Raw genomic sequence first — 12,459 nt, forward strand, 5'->3', positions numbered from 1 at the left:
ATGTATTTTCTGGTACCGACACAGGAACCACATTCTAATATCACAATATTGCGAGCGGTGATTATATTCAATAAGAAAAAGCGGAAAGGCTATTACTCACCGCAATTCTGCTATATATATATATGTAGCAGAATTTTCTTATACATGAAACAGGTAGCATGTACAATGTAGCATGTACAACATGGTACATACAATGTCAATGGTTTCCAAAATGATTGACAGAATGTTATTCCCGTGTGTATTAGTGTTTGACAGAAGATTTGTTTTTTACATATCCTAACCTTTTAACCATTTTTAATCATCCTTCGTTTTTTTTTTTTTTTTTTTTTTTATCCTTTTTGAATTCTACCACAGGCTGATGAAGGAAGTTGCATCTTCCGAAAGATTTATCTGTTGCATGTAGAAGAATATTTTGCTACTTTTTTTTCGGTGAGTAATAGCCTCTCCGCTTTTTCTCACATTCTAATAGTTTAGCATATGCCCCCAAAAAATACCAACTCAGAAACAGGAAAAAAATCCCCGTGAACTGATTTGCCTTGGTTATTCCTTGTGTCCAAAAATATCATCCCAACCGTAATCAGTGGAAGATTTACGGTGTTCAGTTAGTGGGACATTCTGGCTGAAGCCGACCCAAATTGCATGATTTCTTTTTTTTTTTTTTTAATCTAATGTTAGTCATTCCTATGCGTATAATCTGCAAGCCCCCCTCCCAAAAGTCTAGTGATTTTTAAAAGAAACGAAGCTTTTTTGAGTCAAGCCCCTCTCAAACTACTTTTCTGCGTCCACCACTGCTCATAGTTTATTTTCCAATAAGAAATCCATTTTGGCATCTACCTATATAGGAAATTTACCTAAATTTAGAATGTAGGAGGTTTCAGTAGTAATAATTTCCTATCTAAGCGGTATTTCGGACCGGTGCAAAGTAACCCCGAGTAGAGGCTGAAACCGCCTTCTCCCAGTTTTACTTTTTTATGACTTTAAAACGTTTCTCATTTCACTTTCAACTATTGGATCAAAGTCCCATTATACACAGTAGTATTCTACGAAACTGACTTAACTTTGACGGAAATTCTTGTATGTGATATCTTTCAAATTTTAGCGGCCTTTACAGTGACTGCTTTCCATACCTCTACAACAACGAACCCTCTCGGTAACTAGAACTGATGTTAATCGCCAACATTATAGCCAAAATAGAGTTAGTTGTTCTATCTTACGGTGGCAATTGAAATTTCCTCTTTGCTGTTCATGGTTTTACTAACAGAGGACTGTGAAACTCTTTTCATATTCTGTGCAAAGTAACCCCGTCTTACGATATCATCTTATCTCTTAACTTTCTATTCAAATCATATATGTAGCAGAGCAGAAATCAACCAATTTTAGTTTTAACGTTGACAGCAATGGAATAAAAACGCTGATAGATAACGGCAAGTGTTTTTCTTTTTTCATTCAATTAAGCGTCCCAAGAAAATATTCCATCTCCAATCTAATCTCTCTATTAAAATTAAGAAATCAACTACCACTTCTAATTTCAATTTTACTTGTGAAAATATCACACCATACTACCAAACTTCTTCACGTGATGTATACGCAGTGGCGTATTTACGATTTTGTTTCGGGAGGGGCTTTGCTAACTTTCGGGGGAGGCTTTGTCTGAAAATGTGAAAATTATGCAATATATTTCGTATACTTTACTACACTAAGTAAGTTTTCGGGGGGGGGGGCTTAAGCCCGGAAGCCCCCCCTAAATACGCCACTGTGTATACGTGACATTTGCTCCTTGTTTTAAATAATACACTTTGCATATAGACTCATCCTTTTAATCAATTTATAAAGATACGAAAAATTTTCTAAAGTTCAGATACAAAAGAAGTTACCATTACTTTATCTCTGTACTTTTCCTGTACTATTCCTTAAAATATAGTTCAAAAGAAAATTATCTAAATGATATTTAGTCTCCGATCATCTAGTATAGCTTAACCTGTAAAAAAGAAAGAAAAAAAAGGAAAATTCCTAATGCATTCAATACTCTTCTCTTTGTTTTCTTTGAAGATAAGTCCTTATTTATCATTATTTAAGACTGAAAGTCATTCTGGGCGAGAGTTGCTTGGTAAAATTAAAAACAAAACACTATGAATTATTGACAAAGGGCATCGCATTATATTGAGGAGTATTTGGACAGACCGTGTCAACCAAGATTCCTGATCATGTAGTTCTCGTAGCTGGAAGTAGTTTACCTTGCTTCGAAGATCCATATTTTCAATCCTAGAAAAAAATAAGCACATATAATAATAATAATAATAATAATAATAATAATAATAATAATAATAATAATAATAATAATAATAATAATAATAATAATAGTAATAATAATAATAATATCACTGCTGCGAAAAGCACTTAAGCAAGAATACAGTACAGTAGCGTCATTTTAGATTTAGCTTGGGTGGGCAAGACCCCTTGATATAAGTAAAATTTCCCATTTTTCACTGACTTACTACTATCCTATTGATAAAATCTACACAAATCACAAACTCAGGGGGGCAAGTGCCCCTGATACAGTACTTAGTGTGGAATCAGAGTATAACACTATAGAAGTATGTCAAAAGCTTTGCAATATTTCCAGAAACCCAAACAGCAGGTGCGTGTATTACAGAGTCGTAGCTAGAGATTTCGGCGCCCGGGGCGAAGTAGAATTTTTATCAAGTTGCTTGAACAAACTATTGCAACAGCCAAAAACAATCATTATGTATTCTACAAATATGAGTTGTTTTCAAGAGGCTTACTTTGGCCTTTTTGTTAAAAGTTGTATACAAATCCACTTGGATAATAGTTATGGACTTTACACCTATCGTATATACAACGTTTCATATTATCGATAAAAAAAAATGTAATTTCAATACATTAGAAACTATTGGCTTTTAAAATGTTCGAAATGGATGACAACATTAACTTGCAGTAATAATTGTAAACTTTTGTAATTTTATTGTGTATGTGACCACACAAATAGTATTTCAATTTCGATTCTTTTAATATCAGCAATCAAACGGGTTCACTTTACAAACTTTCTTTTATTACTCTTAAGGGTCGGCCTCATGCCCCAACAGAAGATAACGATTATGCTATAACAAACACTATTTACGAAAAAGTAATAGAACGGGTATTTGACCAACTCCCGCGATGCCATATGAAAATTCTATTAGGGGCTTTCAATGCGAAGGTAGGACGAGATGATATTTTCAAAACGATTATGGGGAATGAAAGTGTGCATAACAAAGGCAATGACAACGGCGTTAGACTCATGAACTTTCCAACATCCAGAAACCTTATCGTGAAGATTTAAAAAAAAAAAATCCCACATTGCTACGTCCATAAATACACATGGGCCTCGCCAGATGGAAGAACACACAATCAAATTGATCACGTTTTAATGAGGACTAGCTCAGGAGAGTAATGCTCCCAGAAGTAGGAACAAAAAACACAAGTTTTGATTGGTTGGCGTTACCCATTTCTTGCCACGTTGCATTCAAATAGCAGAAATCAAACGATTATTATTGTCGGTCTTCGTGGCCGAGTGAGCTAGCGCTATATGCAAGTAAGGAAAATCTCTTTTGGCGTGAGTTCAAACCCGGCCCGAGGAAAGTTTCTTTTACATTTTTTAAATTAAAATAATACGAAAATAATACTCCAAAAAGTGATTTACTTACTTTTGTGCAGATAAGTAGTAGTAGTAGTAGGAACGGGTTAGAAGCCCCGCAGGGCTCGTTTGTTCCCCTTGTACTCCATGATATAGGGCTCGTTTTGTTCCCATTGTACTCCGTGATATAAATTTTGTGACCAACTTCAAAAAACCGACTGGGATAGGATAGCGCGTAAAACAGCTGGCTAGAGTAGCGCGCGAAAAAACGTACTTTCGGGAGCATTACTCTCCCGAGCGGGTTGTTTTTAATGGATATCAGTCTAGCATAGTTGGTGTTTGGTCGTTCAGAGGAGCTGACTGTGACACTGATCACTATCTGGTAGCAGCGATAATAGGAGAGAAATTATCCTTGAATAAAGAAAATATTCAATATGAAAACAGAAAGGTTTAGTTTTAAAGAATTAGAGAAGAACCAGGCGAAAGAGGAATACCAGATTGGAGTGTCGAATAGATTCTCGGTTTAGAAGGTTTCGGGATCACTAGTGTTGAAGATACTTGGGTTCAAATTATGGATGCCATTAAAATTTCAGCAGAGGAAGAACTGGAGCAATTGGAAATACCTAAGAACAAACCATGGTTCGATCAGGAATGCATTAAACTAGCGAAGAAGGGAAAACAGGTAAAACGGGTTGGCTACAAAATCCGAACGATATAAATTTTCGTTGACATCAAATGGGAAACTTCTAAAATGTTTACAGCAAAGAAACCCGATTTCTTGAGAGCTAAAATTAATTAACTTGAAGATAATAGTAAAAAACATATTCGAGACATGTATAAGGGCATCAAAAAATTTAAGAAAGGGTATCAACCTCGCGTGTATATATTAAAGAGACACGACGGAACAATATTCTCACTGATACAGTTAGCATCTTGAATAGATGGAAATATTTATTTGACGATTTGCTTAAGGCTCAGCCGAAAAACTAATGTTCGTGGGGAAAGAGAAATGCACAGCAGAACCATATATTCCACAGCCTAGCCGAAGAGAAATAGAAATCACTATGAGAAAAATAAAGAAACACAAATCTCCGGGTATAGACGAATCTCCGGCTGAGTTAATCTTAGCTGGAGGAGAAAAATTGTGGAACAAGACATACAAACTCATTCTCCTTATCTGGAACAAGGAGGAATTACCACTAGAGTGGAAAGAATGAATCATTGTTCCAGTTTACAAGAAAGGCAACAAAACATATTGTAATAATTATCAAGGCAATTCTCTTCTGTCAACATTCTATAGAATGTCCTCTCAAACATTCTTTTAGCAAAATTGATCCCATGCACAGATGAAATTATTGGAGATTATCAGTGTGGATTTAGACGAAATCAATCAACCATCGACCAGATATTTACCATTCGACAAATAATCGATAAGAAATGGGAATTCAATACTCTGGTACATTTCATTTTAGAAAGGCTTACGATTCTATTATATTAGGAGATAAACTTTGTACAACATTCTTGCAGAATTTGGTATGATGAAAAAGCTGGTTAGAATAATTAAGATGTGTTTAAATAAATCCCAAAGTAAAGTCTTAGTAGGAAAATGCGTCCAGACGCATCGAAACAAGGAAATGCGTTGTCGACATTACTATTCAACTTTATTCTGGAGTACCGTACGCTATGAGGAAAATCAAATATAACAACTGTAGAAGGCCGATGTCCTTCTCCTTCATCTGCATATGAAAATGCAGATGAGGGGCACATTTACATATCAATATGTAAATAGATTTATTTTGTGATACAATTAATTGCTTGAATATTAATATACTTATTGAATATTATCTAGTTATTATGATTAAAGATGTTTAAACACCGAGCGTAGTACGGAAATATTAATACAATATTGTATTGTATTTATTCATTTATGTTATTTCCTTTATAGGCTAATTATACTTGATTTTACCGCTTGCATCTAATTACTGGGTCATTGTATAATATATAGCATACATGGGGATGAAGGAAGAATGATATTAAAATACTCTACAATGGATTAATTAATGAAGAAATAAGCATATTCTATGGAATCATGCATTGATTTTAGAACTTGGAAGACGTAGCTAGCGCTGACAGAGATTTTTTTTTCTCTCGCGACTCTTCGTCGCCTAGCATATTATATGTGAGGTCTTTCACGACTCACCGTTTCAAGAAATCACTAGATGAGGGACAATAAGACTCATTAAACACAGGAAGGATCCTACTCACTTCTTTAGTGAAGCAACGTTGATTTGGAAACAGTGGTTACAGACGCTCAACTTCTATTGTTGAAAAAGTTGTAAAAATTTTATCGTCAACATGTGAGTTTTTGGATTTCTATAGGTGTGATTTTCTTAGCAGCGAAGCTCCAAGCGTCTCTTCCGCCCCCTTTCACCCATGGCCGGTACAGTCAGCCGACGGACCTAGGATTTTTACCCAAGATGCAAAGCCAGTTTGAAATGTTTACTTTATTTTGACTCATTTTTCTATGTAAAATATTAATATTAACGTATTACGCTCAATCGTTCTTGGAAATACCGTTCAAAATTCCTGACTTATTTTGTCAACGTGTATCCCTTTCGTACAAGACATTTGGCTCTTGTAATTGTCAAAATTAATAATAAACAAAGATGTTTCCTCTATCTCTCTCCATACAAACATGGATGCCATTAGTAGCAGACAGTTTTGAAGGACAGCCGCAGGAAAATGGGCTTAATTCTGTTACTGAGAGAGATGACAGTTTATCACAGGTATAACATTGTATTCTATGTATATTTTACTTTATTTCAGTATATGATAACATGTATTTCTCATATTCGTAGTGTTAGTTATAATTAAATATAATTACGTTTGTTTTGAAAATCTCATAGACTTCTGTTGTGAGCAGAAGTTTCCAAGTTCACCGTCATTTGTAATGACAGCAGCACCTGTCAAAAGGGTGCGGGAAGAAACTGCAACTAGAGGCAGCTGACCGAGCTTGGAATTTGCAAGGACCTCCCAGAAGTATTGCCGGAAGGCACTTAACCTTTTGTTAAAGACTCAAGAGGAAGCGAGTCCTTCCTTTTTCTGGTTTTGTGCAAGAGATATACTTGTTTCGGGAGTGAACAGAAAAAAAAGTTCGTTGATAGCTCTGGTAGAGAAAACATCGAAAATACAGCGGAAGGAAGTCACCTATACTTCCTCCATTATCCGGTAGTTTAACCCAGGAACTGTTGAGTTTTTTTTCGATCTCCCAGGGATTTTCCTGTTGAAATACATGAGTCGAACATGTATCGGGAACCGTGTGTGTTTGGTGAACTTTGATATTACATATCACCTTATTTGTGGCATTCATCAGTGACTGAAGCAGTGCTAACGTTTGAAGTTAGAATGCTCAACAACGTCAAATTAACATGAGCAGTTACTTTGAGAAAATATTTTTTTAACACAGTGCTTGTTGTAACTCTAATAAGAAGAACGAAGTAGACACTGTTGTCTAAAACCCCACATAAGCACAGGGGCATTTACATATTTCCATTATGGAATTGTTACCATTAAATATTCTATATCTCTAGTTGAGATAAATAGGCCTGTCACGTCATATACGGCAGGACCTCCTTGGACATTGGAACAAGGATTCAAGCAATAAGTAATTTGCTTGTTTTACAGACATATGATATGTCAGCATCCTGATAATGCGTCGTCCGGCGTAGAAAATTGTAAGAACACTAACTTCTCCAGTGGAATGGAAATGTGCAGCTACGTGGTGACTTAAGCCAGAACAGTGTGCGTGAGTGATATCCACTACAGGAAGAGTGCGCCGAACCAGTTTAAATATTTAATTATTTTTATATTCCTCGATATTTCTATTCATTCCTATGATAAATCAATATATATTATGTGTTTGAATTACTCCTCTCTGAAACTGTCAGAGACTGTGAACTCTTAAACATGAGGAGATAATGAAATTGTGTCTATAAAATTTTAAATCATTTCTGAGATCAGACAGATCTCATTTTCAAGTGTAACACGTCCACTTTATTTTGGTTTTTTTTCTTTTTCTTTGTGAAAGAAAGTGTGTTTAAAGATATATATATATAGTTCAAGAGTGTGTGTTTCGTAGTGCACTACCAAGGAAATTCAATACTTTTGAAAAGGGAGTGTTAATGTGTATCTTCGGTCGTTTTGATGCTATACCAAGACGGAATAAACCGCCATCTAATCCCAGTATCTCTGTTGTTCTGATTTTGCTGCAGGGTGAGTACCTGTTACTAATCAAACATGTTTTGTTTCAGGAGGGTGAGACAAGGAAGCATTTTCCCTTGTTGTTTGTGTATCTGACCAGCTCTCTGAATGGGGCCCAGAGAGTATCATGCCCATAGAACCAATACATAGTCATGAGTATAGTGAGTTTTAAAACAGGCTGCTACCTGTTATTTTAAAGTAGATTTTTTTTTAACCTATTTCGTATTGACATAAACTCACTATAGTAACTTCTAGGCCATGACTGACATTACAGATAACCCTGAGATCTGTTATTTTGGTTAACTAAGTTATTATTTTTTTATGCTCTACCGAATTTACAGGTGTCAGTGGCGGCTCTTACAGGAGAGTACCTTTATCTCCAAGAAGGGAAGTAATTAATGCAGATGCCTATAATTTGCATTTTATGTAAATTTTGCTTTTAGTTTTGAATATTCCCAGCCACTCCACCTTATTTAGTTAATTTTATTTGTGTTGGTGTTCTTTGGTATACCTAGTTTCGGCTTGGGCTACCTGCACCTCACATAAAACTTGGCGCCAACAGCGTTAAGGGCAATAGAGTATACTTCATATACTCCCTGGTCAGAATACAATTGAAGTAAATTTTCGGTTTACTTTTGTATTATTCCCAGAAATTTCCAAGAAGTACGGTGTTTGTATGTTCAATTTATGTTTTTGTGTTTTGAATGTTTAATCTACAAAAGTGTTATTAGAGAATTCAGGCTTTTGAAGTTAGGGGGGAAGAAACCTTTGTAGAAATTTTTTCTTTATGGTCGTAACACGAGCACAGGCTCGCAAAGTAGAGAACATGGACCATCAGTTTGGTAATGAAGATTTCGCTCAGAGAGCTGACGAGCTCTCAGAAGAAATTATTGTTGAAGCGCAGGGCGCTAACGAGCGCACGGACAGCGTAGTGGGAGACGCTGACGTGGTGGAAACAGTTCCGCCAGTCACCGGTAGGGAACCGGAAGTGCCGTTGCGGGAGGAAAGGGACGAAACCTCTGTAAAGCCGAGTGTTGTTAGCCCAGCCAGTAACATTAGTAGCACTATGGATAATATAAGTAATTTGAATCTTGTGGCCATTTTAGGTGAGATATTGCAGGGCCAGCGGAAAATAGAAGAAAGTACTAGGAAACTAGAGGAGAATGCTAAGAACTTAGAACAAAAATTAGAATTAAAATTTGTTGAAAACGCAGCTAAATTAGAATCAAAATTAGAAGAAAGCTCAAAGGGTTTAGAGAGAAGTCTTGAACAAGCGCGTAACGAAACGAGACAAAATAGTGAGAGGTTAGAGCAAAGAGTAGAGACTGGCCTGGAGCAAGTACATAGAGAGACGAAAGACATGTATAAACGTCTCGAACAGGCCATCGAGTCCAGCAATGCTCGTCTTGAACTCCAGCTGGAGACTGTGAGTTCGAGACTCGAGCACAGTGAACGGGAGTTGACTGAGCGGCTAGAGATCACCACAGTAGAGCTAATGGGGGAGATCGACGGCGCTCGTGAAGAACTCAACTCACGCGTTACAGAAACGGCAAAGAAGTTAGAAGAAAATTATTCTGATCTCACAGAAAATATACAACAGGTCTCGTCTCGTGTTGAACAGACCACTTTACAGCTGAATAATCAGGTCAGGAGAGTGGAAGTGAGTTTCGCTTCTTAACTAGCCAGCTGTCTCCGGCACACCAGAACGTCCTCCTTCACAGAACAACACCTCGAGTCGCGACTTGCCCGGTTCTCAACCTGGGAACCTAGCTACAGCCCACGAGACAGACCCTGTTCCGTCAACGTCTCGCTCATGTAGTCATGAGACGAGACAAAATCTCGCCACAGCGTTAGGTCTCATACACCGATACGTTACTTTGCCTGTGTATATGGGAAATGAGACCGAGACCGAAACATATAATTTCCTTCAAGACCTGGACCGGTACTTCGAGGTCACTGGGGTTCCCGACGAGATGAGACTAAGCTTTATCCCGAGGGCGGTGAAAAATACTTCGTACCAGTGGTTCCAGGTGAACAAAAGTAAAATTCGCACTTATGAGGATTTTGTGTGAGTTCAGACAGTGCTACCTAAGTGAAGAATGTTTGGCTAACCTACGGGCTAACATACTCACTTCTCATTTCGATAGCCGTGTGCACAAATCCCCAGCGGAATATCTGCTGGATTTGCTGCACAAGAACAGCATTTTAGAACCGCCCATGTCAGATGCTACTTTGTTAAAAGTACTCCCCCGGCATTTTCCAAATTGGTTATTTCGGGCAATAGTCTCGTCTCGCCCGAAAACCATAGCAGAACTTCTTAACCTAGTGCAAGAACTGCAGTCGTCGATGACCAATCGCGACCAGTTCTACCAACAAAACCCTAGGAAAGGGGTCAACATGCTCCATGTGAGCATAGACAACGAGGACAATAACCCCTCAGGCCTGAGTGGTAAGCCGCTGGCTCGTAAGAAAATATACAGAACACGAGATAACCAGCGTCCTTACCAGAGACGCAGACAAAACACGAACCAAAACAACCACCAGCGCTCACCGCCTCGAAACCAGAGCAGCGGAAGTGGGTCGTCTGGCTGGTCACGTGGGGGAAACTCCCACACCCACCACAACAACAACAGTCGTGTAGCCCGCGGCAGGAGGGGAGGAACGCGCAATGCGGATGGTCAGAGAGGGAATTCCTTCCGTAGGGAAGAAGAAATTCAACTGCTCGAACACTATGACCGAGCGCCCCCTCCTCCCAACCAAAATACAAACAGTACCAGGAGTAACCAATCCTCATCTCCTTCTTCAAGGGAATGAGGATTGTCCGCATATACTTGCGACGGCGGTAGGATGGACACGGAGAGAACTTGTTCACCCGAGTTGACGAAATTACATCCCAAGTATGTGCTAAATACAGAAAATAATTTAGAGAATGAAAATGTTGATAACTCTTGCGAAACCGCAGTGAAAGAAATTTTTGTAACAGAAGAAGAAAATTGTAATTTGTGTTTACAGATAAAATCAAAGAAGCATTTTAATGAAGGCATGTTTGAAAATAAATTAATATTGCTTAGTAGGAACGGAGAACATATAGATATAGATAGGGAAATTTATGAGGAAGCGAATGGCATATTTAAGAACTTGTTTGACTCTTGTAATGATGCATTACCTGCAAATAACGTCATCTCACTACCAGAGATACAAGTGTGTTTATTTGGAAAAGAAGTAAATTGTCTATTGGACACCGGAGCGACCTGCTCTGCAATTTCAAAAGAAATTTGGGACACCGTCTCAAATAGCCAACCCCCACCCGCATTTTTGAGTGCGAAGAATATACGGGTAACGTCTGCTTTTGGTAGTAAATCAGCGACGATAATTGGCCAAACTCTGTTAGTCATTGTGATACAAGGGAAGGAATATCATACTCTAGGTATTATAATTTCAGGCCTGAACAGGTCTTTGATATTAGGATCCAACTTTTTCACCGAATCTCGTGCCGTGTTAGACTATGACACCGGTCTTCTACGTCTCAAACATCCTTATGATGTAGAAGTGGCGTTTAGATCAGTAGATTGCGAGACTGAGGATCTAGTAGTTCGTTGTTTGGAATTGAATGGAGAGTGCCAAAAACCATTTAGTATTATGGATGAAGTAGATAATTTTGATTGTAATTTTTCCCCGTCAGACGAAAGACGGAAGGCCATACGGGCTAGTGCACAGAATGAGTATGAGACCTCCAGAGAGCAGGCCACTCGTGCCCCAAACTTGGATGATGGAAGATTCCCAAGTGCCCAAGAAATGGCAGTTCACGTATTCCCACCAGAAGAGTGGTTGAAAGTGAAAACTCGCGCCTCCCATTCAGAGATAGAAGAGTTTGTATCGAACTACTCAGATCTCTCAGCCTCCCAAAGAGAAAGTTTGCAAGCTGTGCTGCTCAAGCATCAAGCCCTTTTCGATGTCAAGCCAGGTTGCATAGCTAACTACGTGCATGAGATTGGAGTAACGGACGAACGTCCAATCAAGACAAAAATCTATCCTTACCCTAAGAGATTTAGAAACTTAGTATCCAATGAAATTTCGAGATGGTTAGCGTGGGGGGTGATCAAGAAACAGTCTACGGCGTATATCAATCCACTGGTAGTGACACCTAAGAGTGACGGACGCATTCGAGTCTGTATCGATGGCCGAGCTCTGGCCAAAATATCTGGCGATCTTTCTGACAGACCAATGCCACCCTTATCTGTTCTTCAGGATATATGTGATAATTCTTGGTTCAGCTGCGTAGATGCAACCGAAATGTTCCTACAAATCAAAGTTAAGGAAAGCGACCAAAAATACTTAGGATTCTTACATGAAGGCATATCTTATGTCTTTCAGAAACTTTCATTTGGGACTAAACAAAGCCTTGCTTCTTGTGTCAGAGCTTTAGATATGCTTATAGAAACTGAAGCGCAAGAGTACTGCGGCGCGTATGTCGATGACCTGATTTTAGCCAACAGGAGCTTCAGTGATCATCTTGTACACCTCGACAGAGTGTTAGGTTTACTCACTGCGGGCGGCCTAACTCT

The 12,459-nt window shown here is 38.3% G+C and overlaps 1 protein-coding gene across 1 annotated transcript in view; it reads right to left on the reverse strand.

Annotated features, from left to right (window-relative positions):
- Window positions 1-1,801: 1,801 nt before the first annotated feature.
- The window catches only part of LOC145685930 (uncharacterized), a 113,140-nt gene continuing 102,482 nt past the window's right edge, over window positions 1,802-12,459 (reverse strand). Inside the window, exon 7 of the mRNA XM_081758706.1 lies at window positions 1,802-2,262. Within this exon, the coding sequence (XP_081614832.1) occupies window positions 2,085-2,262 (178 nt within the window). The 3' untranslated portion in view covers window positions 1,802-2,084. The remainder of the gene's footprint in view (window positions 2,263-12,459) is intronic.

This window comes from Thermobia domestica, chromosome 5, assembly GCF_964235325.1.
Source record: "Thermobia domestica chromosome 5, izTheDome1.hap1.1, whole genome shotgun sequence".
Lineage (NCBI taxonomy): Eukaryota > Metazoa > Arthropoda > Insecta > Zygentoma > Lepismatidae > Thermobia > Thermobia domestica.